Source organism: Barbatula barbatula (assembly GCF_947034865.1).
Source record: "Barbatula barbatula genome assembly, chromosome: 24".
Taxonomy (NCBI): domain Eukaryota; kingdom Metazoa; phylum Chordata; class Actinopteri; order Cypriniformes; family Nemacheilidae; genus Barbatula; species Barbatula barbatula.
This window is the reverse complement of record NC_136787.1, coordinates 1,534,955-1,561,072: the sequence shown is the minus strand read 5'-3', so window position 1 is coordinate 1,561,072 and position 26,118 is coordinate 1,534,955. Positions and strand designations below refer to the sequence as shown.

Sequence of the window (26,118 nt, the reverse complement as noted above, 5' to 3'; positions counted from 1 at the left end):
ACTATGCGGATTCATTGCTTCGATATGAATTTTGTGTCATTTTACACTAATGCTTGTGGCAGTGCACGTGTCATGTGTTGTGTTCGTTGTGTGTTGTGTTGGTCAGTGGTGAAGGTGACAGATGCTCATGCGCAGTCTTAACCTTCGCAAAACAAACAAACATGACAAAAAACGGAATGTCAACTTTAGCTTACAAAACTAGGGCTGTGTGTAAACTTTGCACTTGCATTAGCTGCGGTAGATGCATTTTTAACATCAAAAGCAGTAAAGAGGTCACAAAACAGAAGTTTAATTCAGTTCAATTTTCTCTCTCTCTCTAGATATAGGATATATATATATAATGCATACTAAGAAGAATACAATACATTAGATGGTGTCATTGCAAATAACGTAAAAACCTTTTGCTGAGACTACAGGGTAGTCGGGGATATAATAAAAGGCAGGTATATAACCGCAAATGCTTTCCCAGCTTATATGGAAATTTCCCTTAGGCAGGAAAGAGAATTATATAAGAACTAACATGCAAAGAGAATTTACAGGTAAAGCAAGCTCATACAAAAAAGAAATGAAATGGTCAAGCTGTTAAAAATGCAGGAGGACGATTAAAAGCAAGTTTTTCTGAATGTACTGAACTCTAGGCTAATGTTTGAGCTTAGGGGGTGACGTTTGCACACACATACATATATATATATATAAATGCTATTTTTATCTGATGCCATTTCTTTATTTTATGTAATGTATAATGATGAAACCAAGTTTTCTGCACAAAAACACATTAAAGATATTTACAATTTCTTTCTGACCGTCTGAACACTCGGTTTAGCAGCTGCTGGTCCTTTATGACCTCAGACTAAACACCCACAGTTATGATTGGCTCACACATTTGCTTTGGAAATATCAACATTCAGAACTAGAATACAGCACTTTATGAAAAAGCTAGAGACTGATCCTGAATCAGCTCTACAGCTGCAAACAGCACAGCGGCTTGTTTACATACAACAGAGGTGCATGAAATATCAATGATACACCAAAGTCAGCAGATTCCTGAATATCTCAGTCATTATGACATACACTGCCAACAACAGTGTGACTTTTGAACTGTTCATTATTCAAATAAAAATCCAATTTAAACTCAAGAATGGAAAGGGTTGCGACCTTGAAGTTCTTATGTTACACCACAGATTGAATCCACTCTTAAGGAATCAACTAGCTTGAAACAGAATGCGTGCGTGCTGCCATTTCTAAATATTTCTCAGGTGGAAGATAACTTGTATTAAAAAAATTGAACCTTTAAAAATGAGGAAAGATTCCTAATGGAAAATCGAGTTTCATCAGCATAGCTATGCAAAGAGATGCAAAAACATGCAGCTGGATTGTTTTGTAAACGTAGTTATTTGTGTGTATTTTGGTTATGTTGTATAAACATCTGTGAAAAAGCTTTGTAGGCTAGCAAGCTACAAACAAGACAAACCTTATTTACATGGAAATAGTCAGAGTAGCATTAAGATATAATCATATGTTTATTCAGCCCAAGTATTGTACGAATGTCAAAGAGGTCATGATGATGTGTTGCTTTTATGGCAGTGATTTCTGTACCGATGTGTCTGACATCACGCAGTTGAGGAAGTAGAGAACAAGTTGATTTTGCTGCTTCTGTTGCTATCTTGCTTCTGTTTTTGCACCGGTTGTAACCTTTTTTATTACACGTACAGAAATAAATGTATTTCAAAGAATGATGTCATGAAAAGGTAATATTTTAACCTCTTGATCATTTTTAATTAAACAGTTTGCTTAAAGCCTACATTTGTATGTTATCTTTTTATATTCATGTTTACTACTTTAATCTATGTTACACCTCACATTTGTTTCGAGAAATAAGACTGTCACGATTATTAAATAATTGCGATTATGACGATTAATTGTCTGTTTTAAGGCTTTGACAATATAACTTAATGACAATTCATTTATTCAATGAAGAAATCATATGCTTTAGAAATGTGAACATAATAAATAACTAATATTATTTACTATAGAGTGACCCTGACTAGGGATGTAACAAACGATACTTCGTTTTACGATATTTCGTGATGCAAAAATGTTACAATGAGATGGGAGATACTTAACGATTGAATTCTATTGCTTGAGCGGTCAAGCATCGACCTACTCTCGTGCTTCTCTCACATACAGTATGCGGTCGAGAGAAGTCTCTGGGAGAAGGAAGCACAGAACACAATCTGTGTCTACAGGTGCTTTACAAAGCTTCCTATTTTCCTTCACAATCGCCGCTAAAACACATCAAACTTGAATCGTGACTTGCTGGCGCAAATGTGTTGTTTGCTAATGTTAACGAACAAGTCATTTGAATTGAGTTAGATTGAGACTGCATGAACTGGTACATGTCGCTCATGGTCTAATGTTCTCTGTGTTGCAACAATGCATATCCCAATAGTAAATGAAGGTGATGACCTTGTTTCATTTAATTCTAAGATTAAGTTAAATTATGTCAACACCGTATGGAACATTTAACTACACCAATTAAATTTGTTAAAACAGTTACATATTAGTAGACTTAATATAATGATGATTTCGTCGACCAAAACAAAATATGACTAAAACTAAATGGCATTTTAGTCAAAAGACAAAATTTGCTGTCATAGTTGAGTTGACAATGATCTTAATTTCATTTTATATTGCACATTTTATTATCAGCGACAAACCTGTAGTGAAGAAGGTTCAGTTAACATCGCATCCTAACCAAATGCGATGCGATGAAATTCCTGCGATAAGCAATTTGTTTGTCCATACCAAAAGCGAAAAAGGGGCGGGACGAGACAACCAATCACAATACACGGCCAATCAGAACGGTTTTTGTTTGTCAACGTACACTCCCGCGCTGCAGCTGAAGAGTGCAAATGCAGAGAGATGCATCATGTTCTCATGTTCTTCAGGGATGCTTTGCTAGAGTTTCAGAACCTAGAAATCAAATGCATAAAGCCTGTCATCATCCATGTTTGGCGATTAATATTCATGAGGTGCAGACCTAACATCGATTGAGATTGTTGTGTGGGTGGAGCTGTGAGCCGCGACATTGCAGAAATACAAACTGTTTCTAAAATAGAAAAGGCCGTTGCTCGTCCTGCAGCCCTGTCGCGTCTGGTTAGGACAAAACCTCTGATTAACATGGAAAAGATTCCTTTTATCATGTGTCGCGGCGTCGCGTTTGGTTAGGACAGGGTGTAAGACTCAAAATGTTCTTTCTTAAGTTGTATGTGCAACACAAAGTTATTGAAATTGTTAATATTTTTAATATGAATGTCATTTGAATTTCAGTTTTATTTTTAATTTTGTTCAAAATATTGTGATGCGCATCTTATCGTAAACCCAGCATCAAGATATGTACCGAATCGGGTTTATCGTAAACCCTCTAACCCTGTCAGAAAAGACTGCCTAGAGCACTAAAACTAGATATGAGGGTCTTGCTGTGTAGATGCAAAACATACAAAGCTAATATTACTCAAATGTGCAGATCAAGGACACCGGATGCAGAATGCAAAAGAAACTGCAGGTCACTCTTGTTTTCTAAGGATTCCCAATACTTATCTGAAATAATTACGAGGAGACGATCATTTAATGATTGTGACCTGAATACTAAAAATGTGGCGTTATGCTGGTGTGGTTTGTTTTATAGGGAACCATTAAAGATGAATGGTTGTGAGGAGCAGGAGAACGGGTGTGAAGCTGGATCATACCAGCTGTAACCTTCAGCTTTGACCGCTGCTGGAACTCGCTGAGTGATCGACATCAGTGAACATGTCTGTGAATGAAGACGCCGACCATCCACGCTTCTTTGTGGGTGGTGAGGATGGAGAGGCGGATGAACTTCTTGACCCGGGCAGAGTGCTTGGCTATGACTGCCTCTATGAGAACGTAGAAGAAGAGGACGAGGATGATGAAGAGTATGATTCGGTATGTTGTTATATGCAGATCCTCATCAGCATCTTGTTTAATTTGATGATGATAATAATAAAGTTATATATTCTTTTTTCCTCTCTCTCTCTCTCTCTTTTCTCTCTCTCTCTCTCTCTCTCTCTCTCTCTCTCTCTCTCTCTCTCTCTCTCTCTCTCTCTCTCTCTCTGTGTCTCTCTGTGTCTCTCTGAATGTTTATTTCTTAATTAAAATCTTCCTTTAAGAATATTAAACAATATTAAAGACAATGTCATTTTTAATCAGATGAGTATATCCAGAAATATATAGATTTGAGCTGACTTTATTGTGGTCACTTCAGCCCCCAGAGAGACAGATCGTGGTGGGTATCTGTGCCATGTCTAAGAAGTCCATGTCTAAACCTATGAAGGAGATTCTGGAGCGATTGTGTCTGTTCAAATACATCACAGTGGTCACGTTTGAGGAGGAAGTCGTTCTCAATGAGCCGGTGGACAACTGGCCGCTCTGTGATTGTCTCATTTCTTTCCACTCCAAAGGTTAGTGGCATGCTTGTCTTGCCAATCGTTCTTAGAAATAGACAACAACAGTTGAGTTTCATGTCTATTTGGGTGAACTTGGTTTTAAAGCAACACTTTGTAGTTTTTCGACCTTAAAATAATGTCTTAAAAATTATTTCAGTGGTAGAACAACTCTTAACCAGACACATTTTACTGCCGCTGCTTCACACGGCTACATGCACACTCTGTAAGTTCTGTGTTCGGGTCGGTACACACAGCCCCGCCCATCCCCTGCCGTCCCGAAGAGTTTCCAAACCACGTTTCTCATTATTTACATCGTTTCAATTCAATCAACTTAGTCAAGAAATGATTGTGTATTTCGCTGCCCACAGGGAACCTTACACAGCGACATTATTTACAACACTAGTAACAGACCATTGCGCTTATCAACCACATGGGGAACCTGAGAGCAAATGTTCTGGATATCGAACATGATTTTCTTGAAAACACTGGTATGAAAAAAATTCCTTTATATTCATATAAAACAAAATATGATATGTTTAAAGACATTCATTTCAAAACTTACTGAGAGATTAACACAAATTCTCATTCACCGTATCCATTTAAAACTGTCAATCTCATAGCATGTTTTGCTAAAAACAAGTGAAGCCATGATGCCTAAGCAAGTTTATATTAATCATACATAAATAGACATTAATGTATTATATTTTTATAGAATAATATACTTGTAAAATGTCTTTAAATGTGGAAAATATCCAGTATCGGTAATGAGAAGGGGAAACGTTGTGTACACAGCTGGACAAGTGAATATTATGTTTTTAACTACATTAAAGTTATTTGTTAAAGGTGTCCTGAACTGCACAATATTTAGCCATCTTTTTAACGGCTCGCTCTATCTGGTCATTCGTGAACCAGTGGGCGGGGCTAGAGAAGTCATCGTTGATCTTCTTCTGTGGAGGCGGTGTTGAACCTGTCATAGATCGGTGCATGGGCCTGGTGTCAATAACAGTTACATGGGGGGTTTCAGTTCTGACGCTTAAAGGATGTTCGCTTGAATACAACTACCTCTTATATAAGAAATGCCTGGGTTAAAATTAATGTCTTAATTCATCACCATTTATAACGCACAGGAGATTTATTTCTTCACATGAAATCAAACTTGATGTTAATATCTTTGTGTGTGTTTAAACAGTCTTTAAAAAACGTTACATAGGATGAGAATAGCAGTCCTGGACACGTCTTTCTTCCACTATTTCTTCATTTTTATTATACATTAATATTCTGTCAATAATTTTTTTGTAATTTGATAACGTCTAGTAGAACATCCAATTTTTTTCACAATATTTTGTTTGAATTACAACATAAAATGCAGTCCGACCAATCAGGAAGTGTCAAGGTTATGAGAATTTCAGCAGAAAAAGCCCTAAAATAAAGAATTCATTCCTGTGTCAAAAATGATGTTTTGAGAGAACACAATTATCTTTATTATGATCAACTTTTAGTGTTACCGAATTGTATATTTTATCATTCAAATCTTTACTTTTATTTAAAGTTTTATAATGTCGTGTGTTATGTGTTTGCTGCTTGGCTTGGAGCTATAATGAACCGAAACTACTGAAAAAGTGTGTGATGAATGGGCTGTGTTCTGTGATTCCCTCACAAGGTTAGAACTGACTCTGTCAAATGATTTCTGACCTTATGTCATTTTAACACATGCCGCACTACAGGAACCTCACAAGACCTGTTCATGTACAGTAAACACTGAGATGAATTATAAACATGTGACTGATTTATGGTAAGGGTCACAGGTCACCTTGTGTATTTCAGATTCCTCATTTTGAGCATTATTTACGGACAGACTCACCATGTCTGTGAACAAGCACATGTATTGTAGTAGCTGTGAAAACAGATTTATTCTCACCACGCTTCTGTTAAGTCTGGACATGGCTTTATTAAAGGGACAGTTCACCCAAAAAAGAAAATTCTGTCATGATTTACTCTCTCTAGTTGTTTCAAACCTGTTTTAATTGCTTGGTTTGGTTGAACACAGAGGAAGATATCTGAAAGAGTGCTTGTAACCAAACAGTTCTTGGACCACATTGACTACCAGAGTAGAAAAAATACAATGCTAGTCAAAAGTGTCCCAGAACGGTTCGCTGCCTACATTCAAATATCTTCACCAGAACAAAGAACTGTATACAGATTACTCAAAGGCGAGTAAATGATGACAGAATTTTAATTTCTGGGTTTATTTGACGTTGACGCATGTTTATTCACCTATTGTTTTCTCTTACAGGATTCCCGCTGGATAAAGCGGTGGCTTATGAGAAGCTGAGGAATCCGTTTGTCATCAATGATCTGGACATGCAGTACTGTATTCAGGACAGGTGAGATCAATGTCTCTTCTCAGAATGTCCAACCCCCCAAAAACCCAAAGCTTGCAGGAAGGTGTGGATACATGAATTGTTTGTTACTTGACTCCTGCATTTCAGCCATTTACTCTTTAGTGTTCGAGTGCTTAATGCACTTCACATAATGAACTTCACATGTAATTGAATTCTGCCTGTAGTGCGGCTGTATGATGGCATTAAAACTCACTTTGAAGGCCCGTGTTCTTCTGTGAGGGAGGGAACACATTATTGTGTACAGAATCTCATCTTTAAGTGACGTCTTCAGTCATGTAGCCCAGATGGTAGCGCTTGTTTTTCTCTTATCACGTGTATTGTTATGACTTTTGTGTGTTGCATGTTTAGGAGAGAGGTGTATGGGATCCTGAAGGCAGAAGGCATACAGCTCCCACGCTATGCGGTTCTGAATCGAGACCCTGCCAGACCAGAAGGTTTGTCTATTAAGCTCACAGTGACCTAGTTTGTAGTACTTAACCTCATGAAAGAGACAGATAATGTGTTTAAACTCTTCTGGGATGGACATTTATTATGTTTCATGTTCAGAGGCAGAAATGTATCCGTAAATCAGATTTGAAAATATTATTTCTATATACTGTTACAATTTTTCTTGAGCTAATTTGAAAGGGCACAACCAAAGAATGGCCTATAGAAATGGAAAAAAAACTAAAAATAACCTCAAAAGTAACTTAAGGTGGAGGTCTATGTTTGGTTTCGTGTATTGTGTTTGTAGAATGTAATCTAGTGGAAGGAGAGGACCATGTGGAGGTGAATGGAGAGATCTTTCATAAGCCTTTCGTTGAGAAGCCAGTGAGCGCTGAGGACCACAACGTCTACATCTACTACCCAACATCAGCAGGAGGGGGCAGTCAGCGGCTTTTCCGCAAGGTGTGGCCCACACAAACAATAATGCTTAAGTGCATTTCAATTTGATCTCGAATGATCCTTTTTTAATGGACCGTTCACCCAAAAATTTAGTCATGAATGACACTCTAGGTGTTCCAAATCTGTATAAATTTCTTTGTTCTGATGAACACCGTGAAAGGTATTTTTGCACGGACCAAACAGTTCTTGGACCCCATTGACCACCATAGTAGGAAAAATGACAACGGTAATCAAAAGTGCCCTAGAACTGTTCGCTTTCCTACATGCTTCAAAATATCTTCTTTTGTGTTCAACAGAACAAAAAAGGATAAAGTATTTATTCCTACTATGGTAGTCAATGGGGTCAAAGTACTGGTTATAAACATTTCTTCCAAATATATTTCTCTGGGTTCATCGAAAAAAGAAATTGATACAGATTTGGAACAACTTCGGAATTTGCATTTTTGGGTGAAGTATCCCATTTTAGTCAGGTGGAAATAACACGGCAGATGTTTTGATAAGTCTGTATTGAAAGGTTTACTAATATATGCATATACCTGTATATGGTGTGCCAAACACATGTTTTGCATTGTCTTTTGATTTACTTTTGATCACCGTATCTCCTTTAGATTGGAAGCAGAAGTAGTGTCTATTCCCCTGAAAGTAACGTCAGAAAGACTGGATCATACATCTACGAGGAATTCATGCCTACAGATGGGACTGATGTGAAGGTATATCTAATGCTTTATAACTAAAAGTAATGAGGTCCTGCGTGATTTATTACAAAACTAAAAAGGTTCGATTCTTTAAAAAGGTTATTTTAAAATGAAGGTCATACAGCTTTAGTACAATGTCAGGGAATGTATTCTGTCTGGCGGTATTTAATGACTGAATACTGTTCCAGATTGCTTTTAATAGGGTTGCCATCATCGGCATCCTTTGTCTCGAGAGACAATGGAGTATCTGCGCCTGGGTCAGTCTGTTTTGGAACTGCAGTGCCTGCTGTGGCTAAACCGTCCAATACTCGTCTAACATGGGCAGATATCAAGTTCCTCCATCTCAGGCAAGGAGGTGATGACAATCTCCCTCAATTACAGCTGCTGGTAGTCTGTAGCGGACTTCAGGGGAGCGATCTTGGTGGTGCATGGCACAAATGCTTTCTTCATGTCCTCATACATGACACGGATGTTCCCACATTACGCGGAGAGCTGAATGCTCTGACAGAGGTTCAGCCAATAGTCTTTGGCGCATTTCCTGGCAATCCACTGGGTGCCATTTCTGGCCTTCCGGAGTGTAACTAATGACTACCCTGAAGGCTCCCGCTTGTAATCTAGCAGAGCTGTACGTTTGGCTGTGATGGCTGCCTTAAATTCAGTTATTCATGCTTCGAACCAATCTGGGTTCTTCTTCCTCTTGCCGAAGGTTGCCATTGCCAAGTTGTAGAAGACGTGATGGATGTTGGTCCTTTATCGCTGTTGTCTGGGCGTTCCTTAAGAGCCCCTTCAATGGCACTGGCAAAGCGTGTGCAAACTTCTGTGACTGATGTCAGGGCTGTGTTGATACGTGGCAGTAGTTTTGCTTGGAGTTGTAGATCCGATTGGGATGAAGGCTGGGATGAGTACTCTTCTCCCAACAAGTGAGTGGTCAGTATCACAGTGCTGATCCAGCTAGTGCCATTGACAAGATCTGGGGTGTCGCCAGGACACATGATGGCAAAGTTTGGTTGAGAAGAACGTAGGGTTGTTATATAAAGGTAAAATAAACAGAATCTGGAATTTTTTTGTGATATTTTTCTCTCCGTCAGGTGTATACTGTTGGTCCTGACTATGCTCACGCAGAGGCCCGTAAATCTCCCGCTCTGGATGGAAAGGTGGAGCGAGACAGTGAGGGGAAGGAGGTCCGTTATCCCGTCATCCTTAATGCCAGGGAGAAACTCATCGCCTGGAAAGTCTGTTTGGCTTTTAAGGTAAATCATCAATAAAGGTGTGAACAGCTTAACTCACCTTAGATAAACCACACACATAAAAAATATGATTGAGATGTGCCTGAATCTGTATTAATATCAACATACACATGTGTATTTTAATATGTTTGTGGTAATATATGACAGTTATTGATGGAGCTATGAGTTATGAATCAAATAATTTTCTATATTTTAGTTTCATTCAGTTTGCATTATTCACAATAAACTGAGGTGTTAGCATTTCCGATGACAGCAAACAGTGTGTGGGTTCGACCTACTCCGTGCAAACGGCCAGTCATACGTCTGTGATGTCAACGGCTTCAGTTTCGTAAAGAACTCCATGAAATACTATGATGACTGCGCAAAAATTTTGGGGTTAGTACAACAAAACCATCCCTGCTAGCTATACAACTAATATTTATGATCTTCAGTTTCTTCATGAGATACATTTTTCCATGGATACCATGATATGCAAACACACATTTGTTTAAGCTAAAATCAACTCATTTTTTCTTTTGTACAACAGGAATATCATCATGAGAGAATTGGCCCCACAGTTTCAGATCCCCTGGTCTATACCTTTGGAAGCTGAAGACATTCCCATAGTTCCAACAACCTCAGGAACCATGTATGTCCTTAAAAAACATCACTGCCTGCTTTCACAGACAAGGCTTAAGGCTAGTCCTAGACTAAAATAAATGTCTTGACTGTCTTAACTTGACTTCAATTTACTCTGATAATTCATTCAGAAATGCGTTTGAGTAAACATGACGCTATTGTATTGAGTTTTTGGACCTGAGGGAGGGGTTCAAAGAGACCAATCACAGCGCAGCATACAGCATAGGTCCTACGCACAACTATAATTTACGCTTTAGTCCTTGCTTAAACTAAGCCCTGTCTGTCAAAGCCGGCCTAAAAGTGTTAATCGTGTCATCGGGTCAAAGCACACCTTTGGCATGAAGCTAAACATTTTTATGATGATTTTAAGACTGATTCATATTGGTAAGTTCTAAAATGGGGGCTAAAGTTGTACATGTTTAAAATGTTCACCGATTACTTTCTGTCCATAGCCAGATGTGATGCAACAGCTGGTGTGGACAAAAACTTAAAGGGAAAGTTCCTCCAAAAATGAAAATTCTGTCACTCATGTAATTTCACATCTGTATAAATTCGATGAACAGAAGATATTTGGAAGAATGTTAGTCATTTTCAGTTCCGGGACATCATTGACAACCATAGGAGGAAGAATTAAATGGTAGTCAAAGGTGCCCGAGAACTCTGTTTTCCTACATTCTTCAAAATTTCTCAATGTTTTCCACAGAACCAACAAATACAATATTTTATAGTGGACGATGTCCCAGAACTGAAAATTGCTAACATTCTTCCAATCATCTTTCTCAGTGTTCATTGGAACAAAGTAATTTATACATGTTTTAAATAACCTGAAGGTGAGTTAATGATGACAGATTCTTCAGTTTTAGATGAACTATCCCTTTAATAGCATGAAAGAAATGCTTTAAATTAGTCACGACATTGAACATTTCAAATAACTTTGAGCTGTTTGTATTTGTGCTTGAGCTTTTCTGTTCCATTTTGTGCAAATCAGAGAAAAAATGTAATTCAGCATTGTGCACCGTAGGAATGCATGAAGCAGTATTTATTTATCTTTGATCATTTTACATGAAACTAAAGTAGTCCAACGTTTATTCGTGTTAAGTAACATTTAGATATTTTATACCGTATGTATTAGTTATAAATTCTATAAAAGCTGAGATTAAATGTGATTTTAAGTGCTGTCATGTGACCTGCAGGATGGAGTTGAGGTGTGTAATTGCTGTTATTCGACATGGTGACAGAACACCAAAACAGAAGATGAAAATGGAAGTTCGAAACCAAAGGTACAGAATTTTTAAAACCATGTTCATAAAAATGTCACCTATATAATATGTATATAATAGCGATTTCTTATTTCTCCTTTCATCTCTCTCAGATTTTTTGATCTCTTTGAAAAATTTGAAGGTTACAAAACTGGAAAGCTGAAACTGAAAAAACCAAAGCAACTCCAAGTAAATGCATTGAATCTTGTATTTCAGTTGTATCATGTTCTACTGTGTCTGGTGTTAATAACAAAAACATTGACCCAGAAGACTCCTTTTATGTTGAAAAACAATTTATACACAGCCAAATATAATCTGAGATTTTTGATGAGGTGAAATGAATTGTTTCTGATGTTTTTTTGCATGTGACAGGAAGTGTTGGACATTGCCAGGCAGCTGTTGGTGGAGCAAAATAATGATTCCGAGATCGAGGAGAGTAAAGCAAAGCTTGAACAACTCAAAACTGTCCTGGAAATGTGAGTGTTTCTTACAATCCACTCCTGAGGCCGGACTCACAAAACTGTTCTTGTGACAAAATATAAGAATGCTCTGCAGATGAATTTTCTTTAGAATGTTTTGTGAATCCGGCCCCTGGTTTATTAAAGAATTGTATTCTCTGATCATTTCTTGTGTTTGTTTAGGTATGGTCACTTCTCTGGCATTAACCGTAAGGTCCAGCTAACATATCTGCCCCACGGGTGCCCTAAAACCTCCAGTGAAGAAGAAGGTAAAAATGTGCCTACCTCTTATTAAATCCTACTTCTGCCAAAAGAAAAAAAAATTCTTTCATAGATTACTCACCCTAAAGTCGTTCGTCAACTCTAGGACCTCCGTTTATCTTCAGAACGCAAACATCTTCTGACTCCTACATAGATTGCAATGCAACCAAACTTCAAAGCGCTGAAATAGTCCATGTCACTCCAGTGGATCAGATTTTATTATATAAAGCGAGGAGGATTTGTTTTGTGCACAAACAAAAAAATAAAGACTATTTTCAACAATTTCCACGTTAATGAGTGCATCCGAGGTCAACACTGCATGATGGATGCACATGGTGCTGACGAACATGCGTCGCGCAGTTTAACTTTGCGTTCCGGAGATAAACCGAGGTCTTAGGGTTGATGAATGACTTTAAAGTGAGTCATTTATGACAGAATTTTCTTTTCTGGATTCCTTTAAGATTTTAAATTGAAATGTTTTTAGTTCTTTTGACCTTTCATGTTGTTCGGCTTTTGCTATGGTTTACAACCAAACATTTGAAATAATTTTTTTAATAATTTAAAGTCACAATATGGAATAATTTTGTTATGCAATATCCCCAAATCACTGGCACAGTGTGATATCACTCAGTTTCCGGTTGTAGAAACTACCGCAACATGCAAACGGGTCGCAGCATCTGTCATAATATCTGATTCTGTATATCAGCACAGTAGTGATGAATATATGAACTACTTCACACATTAAATCCAAGAATGCAACCAGAAGGGAAAACCGCTGAACAAACAACTAACTATAACGCCCCTGAGGAGAAATTGTGATTATTTTCTACCGTAGATGACGATGAACTATCTAAAATCAATAGATCGTCTAAATCAACTAAATGCATGCTAGACTCTATACCTACAAATCTACTTAAAGAGATGCTCCCAGAAATGATAGATCCTCTACTTAGCATTATTAACTCATCTCTGACACTATGTGCCTAAAGCATATATGGTGACTGTTATAAGACCCCTTACTATAAAATCCCAACTCGACCCTAGAGAACTAGTTAACTACAGACCTATTTTGAATCTACTTTTCATATCTAAAGTTCTGGAAAAAGTAGTCTCAAGGTTTGTTGTTTTGCACCAAGCTGTAACATTTACACGCAATAAAGTGGCATAACCGAATTAAACTTTGTTTATTGGAAGTAACATGGTAACAGAGGATGGCTGCTAGTTATAAAGTTCCCCCAAGGTTTGATGAAGCCAGGCTATACGAGTGTTGGAAAAATTAAGGTAATATCTGGACGTGGGTTATCAATCTCGACAAAAAAAACAAAACTAGCCCTTGCTGTTGCTTTGGGGGTTGAGGGGAGAGCCTGTGATGGAAACACCGGCAGAGGACTTGGACAGTAATGACTGTATAGCAACGCTATTGGCAAAGCTAGACTATGTGTTCCTAAAAGAGGAAACAGATTGCACATATGAAACGTATTCTTATTTTGAGTGCATAACGGATGACATATTTGATGACTCATCAATAGGTCAGTTTCCATGGCCGACTACATAATTGACTTTGAGCAGACATACGACCTGATGAAAAAGATGCAGTGCTATCTTTTAAGCTATTGGACACTGCTTGTCTGGACCTAAAAAGCAGACAGTTAGCATTGACGGCATGCACAGAATTAAAATTCTCCTCCATGATGTCGGCCTTAAAGAGGCTTTTCAGAGGAAAAACGACAGGCTATACAAGTGAACCAGGGCGTGGCGTTTTACACCGAGCAAAGACCACAAGGAAGAGGAAAACTATACGCGACATTGCAAAGTGGACAACTAGGTCCACATTTCACTGGGCTAAAGACTGTCCTCATAAGAGAACTGAACAAGTAAGATGCACATGTGGAGGAATGTAACATAACATTGCTGTCATCGAAATGCTAACACCTCAGTTTATTGTGAATAATGCAAACTGAATGAAACTAAAGGCTTCAAAGTTAGATGCAGAGATATTCATGACGGAATCACTGGGACCAGCGATTATTGACACTGCTTGTACACGTACTGTGTGTGGGGAGAAATGGCTGGAAAATGATGTTGACGGCCTGACCCAAGACCAACTGAACCAACTGATACAAATAGAAACTCCCAGTTGCAGACTATTTCGGTTCGGAGATGGGAATTTGGTATATTCCACAAGAAATGTGAAGCTGCTTGCTAAAATAGGGCTGAAGAAGGCAGGGACCATTTTGGAAATGGAAAAGCACTGATGTCCAAACAATCCATTCCTCTTGAATTGACTAGTTCTGGACATTACTGTGTTGATATCAGAGACAAAGAAGAAGTTACAAAAGATCAAGCTGAAGAGGAAATCCAAACGGTGACAGAAAATATGTCTTCAGGTGAGAAACAAAGTTCTTCTGAAGCTTCATAAACAGTTCGGCCACGCGTCAGCAGACAGGCTACAGAGGCTCATGCTCAGTTCGGGAAATAAGGATAAAGAATGTTTCACTGCCTTACAACAAATAGTAAATGACTGCGAAGTATGCCAAAAGTACAAGAAAACGAAGCCAAAGCCTGCTGTTGGATTTGCCTTTAGCTTCAGCGTACAATGAGACAGTGGCGATGGATTTACATGACTTAGTACCTGGTGTATGGTATCTTCACATCATTGACCATTTCACATGTTAAAGTGCTGGTAACATTGTGAGAACAAAGGGTCACCTGAGATTGTCAACTCCATCATTCAGTCATGGATTAGTGTACATGGCGCCCCCCAGAGGCTGTACATTGACAATAACGCAGAGATCAGAGACATGGTAGAAAACTTTAACATTGAGACAAGAACAACAGCAGACTTGAGAGACACAATCAAAAACTCACCAAGATCATCCAGAAGGTCAAAAGAGGAAATGGATGTGACTGGCACACTGCCCTTGATTTTGCCCTCATGGTTAAGAACAGTATGTTGAATGTTCACGGTTACAGTCCATATCAGCTAGTGTTTGGAAAGAATCCTAATGTTCCTTCTGTTTTGATTGATAAACTACCTGCTTTGGAAGATACCACTGTGAGTGCTAGAGGAGAACACATCTCAGCTTTACATGCTTCTAGAAAAGCATTTACAGAGGCAGAATGCTCTGAGCACATTCGAAGGGCACTACGTAAGCAACTCAGGCCTACAGTATGTGATGGGTGACAAAGTATATTTTTATAAAGCATATTGCCCTGAACGGAAGGGACCAGGGGTAGTTATTGGTCAGGATGGAAGGATTCTTGTTCGAGTATATCGATCCAGGCTCTTTAAGACAAACACACAAGATCAGGAATCTCAGAATAATCAACCTGTGCGAGACAACAGTCAGACAGCAAGTGAGAAAGAAAGCTCAAACAATCTGATAGAAAGCTCAGATAATGAAGCACATAGCGAACAAGAAAATAACAGCGATAGTCAATACAGAAGAAGGGGTTCATTCTAGTATGACACAAACTACAAAAGATCACAGTGTTTGTTTAAGTCCTGATTCTTCTGCTGGGGTAAAATAAAAAACGGGATGGACAGTAACTTTTGTGAAACAAAATGCTGGTGTTCTACATAGATCCAAGGTTTTAAATAGAGCTGGCAAAGCCTCTGGAAAATACAAAAACTGGTTTCATTTGCAACATATTGCACACATAGTGTGGGGAAAAAGGAAATAGTAGATATGTCATGTTGATATTGAATCAACCGATAAGGAAAGTGATGTACTGATAACAAAATACATTTCATTTGATGCAGCCAAACACGATGAAATAATGAATTGGTTGATGATGCAGGTCAAAAGTGTGTATCCACCAGATGGGTCTGTAGTCTCAAAGACTCTCCTAAGGGTATTGTGCCTAAAGCGCGTCTTGTAGCCAAATGTTTTGAAGAGCTTAATATTCACGAGCTGCAAAAAGATACCCCAACCTGTGCTTCTGACTTTTTTAGGCTATTAGCTGCAATATGTCAAAATAAGTGGCAAGTCCATTCTGTGGACATCACATCTGCTTTCTTATGTATGCAGTTATGCAGAGAAATCTATGTCAGGCCTCCTCCTGAAGCAGAAAAGAGAAATGTTCTGTGGAAATTAAACAAGTGTGCATCATTGTATTGGTAGCACAAGGTCAAATAAATCATGCAGAGTACGTTTAAACATTTTTTATTTAGCCTTGTTGTGCAGCACTGTCGAGCTTGTGCAGAGGCTGCAGCTTTTGCCAGAGGGGAACTGGAATCCCCTGGTTAGGTCTGGTCTCCCTCTGAGGTTTCTTTTCTCCTCCAATGGAGTTTTGGGTTCCTCGCCACCCTTTGCATACTGTTTTGCACTGTTTGCCTGGCCGGGGGGCTGCTAGAATTTTTCATCTTCCGTCCATAGTCTGTTTAATATTTGACCTGTGTTTCTCTCCTTATATTGGGTGTGTGGTACTAGGTGATGCCCCCTGTGCTTGTGTCTGCTTATCTGTCTGTGTGCGTGCGTGTTGTTTGGAGTGTTTTGTGTGTGGGTGTCTGTCTTCTGTGTTTTCACCTTTTTTGTTTTGTCTTGCATAACCTTATGTTTTTAGCTTATAGTCAATATGTTTTCTTGTTCAGCTGCTCTGTAATGAAAATTATAAAAAGTCCTATATAAATAAAGTTGACTTGACTAATTAATGTAAAGGATAATTCACAGCTAGCCGTGCATTAAAGGAATTGAATGCACAACATAGAAGCCAAGAACCACCCGACACGAAGGCTTATGTATTAAATCCTTTAATGCACGGCTAGTGGTCATTTGCCAAATTAAAGCTTTTATTCATGTTTACAGTGTCACTTTTTGATCCGAGGGTTATTTCTGTCAGTTCATATCATACATTGATCTACCTGATCTACCTTAATGGTTTTAAAGCACACCTTCCGGAAAATTAGAATAGAGTATTCAAACAGACCATTGTATAAATTATTTTGACCCATGGCTTTAGCAAAAAACTAGTGTTTTCTGCATGATAAAGAAACGCTGGAGTTTCCACACTGATGGAACACTTTTTTTTCAAATATGAAGGCATGTCGATTACTTTGAATATCCCTGGTTCTCATTTTTAGATGTGCAGAAGGATGACCCGTCTCTGTTGCTGGTTTTGAAGTGGGGTGGAGAGTTGACACCAGCTGGCAGGGTACAGGCTGAAGAGCTCGGTCGGGCCTTCAGGTGCATGTACCCTGGAGGACAAGGTACGACTACTTCAAAACTGTACTACAATATAACTATTTTATAATTATTCTTAATGCCAAGGGCTGTTTTATACTGCATATGCGTCAATGTAATGTATATAAAAACAACATGTTACACAATTATTTTGTGAAAGCATCGTTTGTTCACACGGTGCAAAATAAGTTCATGACATTTAGTTTTGGTCTGTCGTAGGCGATTATGCTGGTTTTCCTGGCTGTGGTCTTCTGCGTCTGCACAGCACGTACAGACACGATCTGAAGATATACGCCTCTGATGAAGGCCGTGTACAGATGACTGCCGCGGCCTTTGCAAAAGTAGCACAACCTTTTATTTTCACCATTCTGTTTCACCATCCCGCTCTGTAGAAAGGTGGGTCAGATCATGTTTATATTTACAAGACGTCTGGTTTCCTCAGGGTCTGTTGGCGTTGGAGGGAGAGCTGACGCCGATCCTCGTACAGATGGTGAAGAGTGCAAATATGAACGGCCTGCTGGACAGTGACAGCGACTCCTTAAGCAGCTGCCAGCAGAAAGTCAAAGCACGACTTCATGATATACTTCAGAAAGACAGAGACTTTCTTCCAGATGATTTTGAGAAGGTCCCAGCATGTTCATCTAAACATTTATCCTCAGTATAATGATTTCAACAGTGTAATGTAGATGGAGGGGAGGAACGGCAGGCAGGAGATGAAGTGATGACAAAACAATATGAGAAGAGTTTATTAAATATTCTTATGCCGCGGTCACACTTGACATTTCCCCCCCATTGACTTCCATTCATACCCATGCGAAAGACCAGAAACTTAAGCCCGTCCAACGATATTTACATTCGATTCGTAGCAAAATTTAAGTTTGGTAAACTCTGACCTGTGAATTCGTGTCATGTGAGAGCAACAAAGGATCAAAACGACACAGTGTGACCTCTCGGTACATGCGGAAAAGCCGGAGGAATCGCAGATTCCAGGCATAAAAACTGAAATTGCTGTATAACGTGGAATGGCACGAATACTTGCAAATGCATTATTTTATAACTTTAATGGCTAACAAAACATAGATTGTGCATCAGATGTGGTTTAAACATATAAGCTGCATGTTTTGCGTGTCTATGAGCAAAAGAGAGATACGGTTGCATACTGCATGTTTGATGGTTATGGAACTTTTAGCGTCCGCGTATCACTCCGAGGAGGAAACTAAATACTGCATTGAAGCCACTGTCAAAGACCCATTGTGGCGACCCGTCAAAATAAAAGTCTGGTTAAAGCTGCAAGTCCTTTACTTTGGCCTTTTTATCACTGTAGTGAGGTAGGCGGGACTAGAGCTTACGTCGTCCCGCCTACCTCACTACAGTCACCATCTCAGTTTGAAACATAAAATGTCAGTCATATGCCGAGTCATTTTCTTTACGTGGTTTGTGCTTTGGCACTGCTGCGCTGTGCGGATGAATCCGAGCTCTGTGCTGAATGACTACATCAGAACACATCTGTACAACGTGACAGTTACATGTGTCTATACCAGATACAACGTGAAACATTTAAAAAGATCACTAGTAGCGTTTGATGTGCGCCACGCCTGATGAAAGACAAAAACTCTGAATAACATTGAAAATACCGCCTACATGTCGTCTGAACACTTTCCATATCTTCCACTTTTGTTCTGACTACGTGAAAAAAAGACTTCTAAATTACATTAGTGACGTCTTACCTGTTAATGCAATCCTTTCAGATGTCCAAGCGACTGTAATAAGAATGAACAACACTCTCTCATCCGTAGCAGGTGATGTAATAACGCAAAGAGGTTCTCCCCCAAAATCAAATTCCCTGCATGGGGCGACCCGCAAATTATAGATCATCAGCTTACCGTTGTGAATGATGGCAATATAAGACAATCGTTTAGAACACTGATCTGTCTATTTATGTACTCAATAATTGATTTCTGATTATGTTTTCCCCAAAATGATCGTGGAAGCTTTAAGTTATAACATACACACACATTGAACCACACCATCCCCCTTGATTTCTTTTATTTGACCACTGCGTATATTACTTACTTTAGTTAAATGAAGTAAATGTTCTAGTAAAAAATGAGTACTGCGTACTAAATTAAAAATATTTCTTTTTGGGAAAAAATCTAATCATCATTTCATAGGGCCCTAACTAAGCTTTGCAACACCGGCCTTTGAAACCCCCCTTGAGACAGAGACATTCTATTATCTTATATAACACACATAAAGGTTGCTTTAAAAAACATCGCACAAAAAAAAGTTGAATAATTATTTTGATGTTAAGATTTGCCAGTTTTTCATTATTTACTCTGCTAAATAAAGTAATTTTCCTATTGAGACTTTGGTTTAATTTTAAGTTTACATGTACAAAATAATTATTTAACAAGTTCATGTTTTGCTAATTTCGGCATCGTCTCGTCTACCTCTCCCCGTATCTCCTTCCGTATAATATATGAGTGATCCTCCAAAAAACACAAAATCACAACATCCGAGTATGTTATCTGTTGCTTTAATCATAAACATTTTCAATTTACAGATAATATAACCATCATTTTTCTTTCTATGAACCTTTTTGCACTATCTCTGTGTGACATTTGTCTTTACGTTGGATTATGGCAGCTGGCGCCCACCTCCAGCACATCTTTAGTGAAGTCCATGCAGATGATCAAAAACCCCGTGCAGACGTGTGACAAGGTTTACTCCCTCATTCAAAACCTCACGCTGCAGATCCGCCAGAGGATGGAAGACCCCAAGTATGCAGGTAACAGAATGAAATTCTCTTCAGTTTTATGTGTACATACATCCGCTTAAATAATTAAGAGTCCCTTGCAAATGTATTTCAAATCAGCATTTATAGATGTATTGTGTCCATTCCAGTCCAGTGTATTTTGAATTTCAACTAAATCAAACAAAACAAAAAGTCTGACAGCATGACAAGACACATTTACATTTAGTCATTTAGCAGATGCTTTTATCCAAAGCGATTTACACAGAGTTCGGGGAGCTAAAAGCGATATGTCATAATAGAGCAATAGTACATTAGGTGCTAATACAAAGTTACTAGTTTCAACAAGAGCTAGACCATTACCTGTTGAGAGAAGAGGGTTAGTGTTATTTTTTTTTCATTTGTCAAGTATTCACAGAAGAGATTTGAGAGATGTGGTTGACCGGACCACACACGAGTAGTTCTGTCTTGGCCGGGTTCAGCTGCAGGTGATGCTCTATCAACCAAGCTGAGATATCATCTAGGCAGGCTGTTATGCGAGCTGCCACAGAGGTATCGCCTGGGTGTAACGAGATGTAGATCTGGGTGTCGTCAGCATAACAGTGATACGAGTAGCCGTGTGCCCGTATGATGGGTCCAAGGGATGTCATGTGAATGGAGAAAAGCAGAGGTCCAAGCACCGATTCCTGAGGGACCCCAGTGATCATATGGTGAGCAGTGGACAGCCAGCCCCTCCATGACACCTGGAATGATCTGCCGGAGAGGTGGGATTGGAACCAGCGGAGAGGGGAGCCTGAGATTCCTAAGGATGACAGAGTTGCTAGCAGTATCTGGTGATTGACCGTGTCAAACGCTGTAGATAGGTCTAGCAGAATCAGGACGGAGGATTTTGATTCTTTGGCCTTGGCTAGCCGCAGTGCTTCTGTGACCGATTGCAGTGCAGTCTCAGTGGAGTGTTCTGTTTTGAAGCCAGACTGCTTGTCATCCAGTAGTTTGTTCTGGGATAGGTATGAGGAAACTTGGTTGAAAACTGCCCTTTCAAGAGTTTTCGCAAAAGGGAGAGAGACAGGTCTGTAACTGTCGGTAGTCCAATGTGGGTTTCTTGAGTAGGGGCGTTACCTGGACCTGTTTTGAATGTGGATGAAAAGGGCCGGTGAGCAGTAAGGTGTTGATGATGTGTGTGAGTGTGGTGGATATGACCTGCTCTGTTGTGCCCGCCGACGTGGATGGCGCCGACGGGACTTCGTGGAGGAGTGGAGCGCGGTCCCGGAGTGAGTCGGAACGACCCCCACGTGGATGGCCGGTACCGGATGCGAACCGCTCAAGCCACCGTCCAGCTCCCCAACGCGGTTCACGGATTCCTCCCCCGGGAGAACCTGACTGATCATCTCCTCCAGGGGAAGGTCGTCCGCGTACGGGAGCAGAACGGCGGCGAGCATGTAGTCGTCCAGACCGGTCAAAAACATACTGTTAAGTGTGGGATCGTCCCAACCCACCCGGTAACACACTCCAAGGAATTCCTCCACGTACCTCTCCAGTGGCCGTCCGTCTTGAAGAAGACCCACGAGCTGGTCCACTGGAGAGATGCAGATGTAATCCATTTTTGGGTCGGTTATTCTGTCACGGTGTCGTGCCGGACGAGACAGATGAGAATCCAGGGTTTCCAAAAACAGGTAACTTTTAATAAACTGACAGACTGGTACACGTAACGCAAGACAAGACATTCAGACATTCAATAACCGACAAAGGGAAAACAGAAACACAGAGTATAAATAGTCTTTAGTGATGAAACTGATGGCTGGCAGGTGCGGGAAACGACGTGATTACAAATGACGGACAGGTGCGGGATCGAGAAATGAAGTCCATGGGGAAAAACAGGCAGGGAAACGGACGGGAGTGTTACAATAGGCTACTACGGTAATTTTATGTGGACAAACATAAACATGTCATTGTTGTTAATCAGCCTATATATGTGATAATCTGTGCATTTTGTGTTTTTAAAGATGTTTTATACTTGTGTTACCTTTAAAACAGTTTGGCCTGTGCTACAAAACTTCAAACCTCTGTAGCACCAGTGCTATGTGCAATATATCTGTATTTCAATCGAGTTCGTGGATCTGGATTCTTTGTTCTGAAGAGCGTGATATGCTTTTTTGGGAAGATCGCCCAGCTGTAAACACTACATTCAGATTGCAATTTGAAGTCAATCCGGTGTGTCCATGTTAACGCAGCTAATGTTGCTTCATTTTTTTGTGCTATTAAATCATTTTACCGGTTTATTTGATACTGCTACGGGAATATGATGCTGTATTTTCGTTGTTAAATCTTTCTACATATTATTTAATACATTTGATTGTGTGTTCCGCTGTAAATTATTCCTACATGTTTCTTTTGTGCTGGTAGGATAATCTGAGAGGGTACTTACGCTGTAAATGTATTTTATGTGTTTATTTTAACCTGGTAGGACTCTCCGACAGGGTATTTTGCATTGTGAAATCAACCTACCTGTTTATTTTGTCAATGTGGTGTAGATAATATAAAGTTTTGCCCTGCGGTAGGAAAATCTGACATGGTAGGACAATTCGAACACTGGTACAGCCCTGTGAGCATGAGGTTTTGCTTTGTCGACGCAGCTCGTCGGTCTATCTGTGCAGCCACCGGCATCTCATTCAACTGTCTGTCACCGTTCTGACTGCCTGATCATATGAACATTAACGTTCTCGCTAAAGTCTACATCGCATGATAATATTATAACGCGTATTTTCCATCATTATCAATTATCGTCTGGTATCTGTCTGTTGTAATCGACCTCAGGATTTTTGCGAGATATCGACGATATACGATAACATTGTCACATCGCCCAGCCCTAATACACATACTGTACATGCATGTATAAATGCTAGTTACAGATACATAAGATGAAAGTAACGCTTATATTAATATAAATTGAAAGATCTTGAAGAATCATTTCCAAGTAATATTTATTTAACATTTAAAAATGATAACACATTCTTGCACTTTAAATTGCATTTAAATCCCAAAGTGTTGATCTTCAGGGATTTTCATGTGCAGTCATCTCTATGTGTCTCTCGCAGATATCCAGCTGTACCACAGTGAGACTCTGGAGCTGATGTTGCGGCGATGGTCTAAACTGGAGAAAGATTTTAAGATGAAGAACGGCCGGTACAACATCAGCAAGATTCCTGATATCTATGACTGCATTAAATATGATGTGCAGCACAACAGCTCACTAAAACTCGACGACACCATAGAAATCTACCGGCTGTCCAAAGCCCTGGCTGACATCGTCATACCACAGGTACTGCTTTTCAACAATAAACTGAGAGATTTAGAAAAATCAGCCATCACCGTACAAGCCTTTTATGTCAAATATAAGTGAATCGCTCCCAAATGTTTATTTGTATGTGAATATTGGCCTGTGATTCAGTTCAGATGTATTATTGTAACAATTCAGAGTGCGTGTTGATTTCATGCTCTAAATGCAAACTTTAAGATGTTGTAGAATGGAACACACTGACAGATGTAAGTCAAGTCAGCTTTATTTATGTAGCGCTTTTTACAATTTTCATTGTTCCAAAGCAGCTGTACAAGAAAACATATTGACTATAAACAAAACATATAAGTTTATGGAAGTCAAAACACAGGTCAAATATCAGACAGACTATATGTTCCTATATGCAGTGTTAATGAAATAAAACTATAATATTCTAGCAGCCCCCCCGGCCAGGCAAACAGTGCAGAACAGTATGCAAACGCTGGCGAGGAACCCAAAACTTCTTTGTATGAGAAAAAACCCTCATAGGGAAACCAGGCCTAACCAGGGGATTCCAGTTCCTCCTCTTGCAAAAGCTGCTGCCTCTGCACAAGCTCGACAGTGCTGCACAACAAGGCAAAATAAAAATATTCTCTCTTGACAGGAATATGGTATCTCTCAAGCTGAGAAACTGGACATTGCCACAGGATACTGCACCCCTCTGATTCGAAAGATTCGCTCTGATCTCCAGAGGACGCAAGATGACGACACCGTTAATAAACTGCACCCTCTGTGAGACAATCTACTCCAGAGCTTTAGTGTCAAACTGAACTATATATGCGTGTTGAATTAATGCTTGTTTTTACTTGATGGCTTTGATCAGTTTCGGTTGATTTATCCGTCCACAGATATTCCAGTGGGGTTATGTCTCCAGAACGACATGTGAGGACCAGACTTTACTTCACCAGCGAGAGTCACGTTCACTCGCTTCTGTCAATCCTGCGTTACGGAGCTCTCTGTGACGTAAGTCTAAAAAGCATCTCGTCCCTCTCATAGTGCATTGCCATGGGCCAGCAGAAATGAGTCATGTTAAGGTTGAAGCAATTCATACGATCGCTTTATTCCAGGAGGCCCAAGATGAGCAGTGGAAGAGAGCCATGGACTACCTCAAAATAGTCAGTGAGCTAAACTACATGACCCAGATCGTCATTATGCTTTATGAAGACCCAAACAAGGTACATGTTTTGATGTACTAGTAAGAACAACTGTTTGTCCTTTTCATTATGTATAGACACCCAAAACTGTGTTCACAAAAGCAGTCCTGCAGTTTGCCTTAATGTGCATTAGTATGACATTGCAGTGTGCCCAAATTTGTATTTTGATAGTTTACAAGGAGACAATAATGGGATTGTTTCAGAAACGTACACTTTGAAACTGGTTTTGAGAACTTTGCGTTTACAGCGTCCTAAAATGTTGTTGTCGTTGATGAAACGGCTTTTGTTTATCTTCTGTTGATTCAGTTCTATGTATAGTGCTGCTGTCACACGATTGGTTAGATGATCGTATTAACAAATAGGCGTACAGAGGTTGATGATCTTCTACTGTGCTCTTGTTGCCCTTTGAATGGCAGGATCCTTCATCTGAGGAACGTTTCCATGTGGAACTTCACTTCAGTCCAGGAGCTAAAGGCTGTGAGGAGGATAAAAACCTGCCGTCTGGATTTGGTTATAGACCAGCATCCAGAGAGGTTAGAGAGAACTTCTTTTTTAATGAAAGTGTGCCAAGAATTTGTAGATTGATAGTTTCATGTGCTTAATATCTCAGAATGAGGACTCCAAGAAAAAGTCCCAGAACGACAGTGATGAGGAGTCTGGAGGCACTAAACGGGACGAGCCGGATCGGGCCCTCATGATGTTTCGCCCTATGGTATCGGATCCCATCTACATCCACAGGAAGTCTCCTCTCCCTCGCTCCAAAAAGATCGGCTCTGTGGAAGTAAGTGCTTTTGAGTTTTCATTACTGACAGATCTTTTGTTTGCAGCAAGAGTCTAAACATTTTTGTTCTGTTTGAGTATAGTCAGGTTATTCTCAGATAATCAGAGTTGTACATGTAATGTTTGCTATAAAATACTATTTCCCTGATAATAGTCCTGTGATGAAAGAAATCAATATTTCAATAAGTTATATACAACTTTACGGGTTTTTGATGTTATCACAGTGATAGGAATTGCAGTTTTTATTTGAATTAGTCTTCATTAAAGGTTTTTCGAACACTTCACTTGGCAATTCAAATCAATTCGCTTTAGGTTTATTAGATCTATTTAGATGAATTTCCATCATTCATTTTTCTAAAGCCACATTTTCCCTTTTAATGTCCATCTCATATCACAATAATACACTAAACAATTCAATACTGCAGCCCATCCGTGTGTAAGGGCATAAAGGAAACCAAGGTTTTACCTTTGGACCGTTATGAAATATCAAGAAAAGAGTTTTAAAGTGCCACGTAGAATGACCAATAAATAAATGACTATATAATATTGTTTGATCGTTTTGGCTGAAAGAGAAATAATGATCCAGGCCCAGTCATGTGTGATGTAAATGTTGAGAAAGAGTTC

General features: G+C 39.4%; 1 protein-coding gene across 4 annotated transcripts in view; it reads left to right on the top strand.

Moving 5' to 3' along the window:
* ppip5k2 (diphosphoinositol pentakisphosphate kinase 2) overlaps positions 1-26,118 on the top strand; it is a 43,017-nt gene that overhangs the window by 606 nt on the left and 16,293 nt on the right. For all 4 annotated transcript variants that reach the window (XM_079449245.1, XM_079449244.1, XM_079449243.1 and 1 more), the window contains exons 2-24: positions 3,689-3,966; positions 4,286-4,481; positions 6,760-6,850; positions 7,217-7,302; positions 7,602-7,756; positions 8,362-8,463; positions 9,537-9,698; positions 9,949-10,070; positions 10,222-10,323; positions 11,507-11,593; positions 11,686-11,761; positions 11,945-12,048; positions 12,214-12,299; positions 17,375-17,500; positions 17,694-17,815; positions 17,917-18,099; positions 20,121-20,262; positions 23,322-23,545; positions 24,165-24,292; positions 24,409-24,523; positions 24,628-24,735; positions 25,131-25,247; positions 25,325-25,495. In XM_079449245.1, coding sequence (XP_079305371.1) covers positions 3,811-3,966; positions 4,286-4,481; positions 6,760-6,850; positions 7,217-7,302; positions 7,602-7,756; positions 8,362-8,463; positions 9,537-9,698; positions 9,949-10,070; positions 10,222-10,323; positions 11,507-11,593; positions 11,686-11,761; positions 11,945-12,048; positions 12,214-12,299; positions 17,375-17,500; positions 17,694-17,815; positions 17,917-18,099; positions 20,121-20,262; positions 23,322-23,545; positions 24,165-24,292; positions 24,409-24,523; positions 24,628-24,735; positions 25,131-25,247; positions 25,325-25,495 — 2,961 coding nt within the window. In that variant the 5' untranslated portion in view covers positions 3,689-3,810. The remainder of the gene's footprint in view (positions 1-3,688; positions 3,967-4,285; positions 4,482-6,759; positions 6,851-7,216; positions 7,303-7,601; positions 7,757-8,361; positions 8,464-9,536; positions 9,699-9,948; positions 10,071-10,221; positions 10,324-11,506; positions 11,594-11,685; positions 11,762-11,944; positions 12,049-12,213; positions 12,300-17,374; positions 17,501-17,693; positions 17,816-17,916; positions 18,100-20,120; positions 20,263-23,321; positions 23,546-24,164; positions 24,293-24,408; positions 24,524-24,627; positions 24,736-25,130; positions 25,248-25,324; positions 25,496-26,118) is intronic.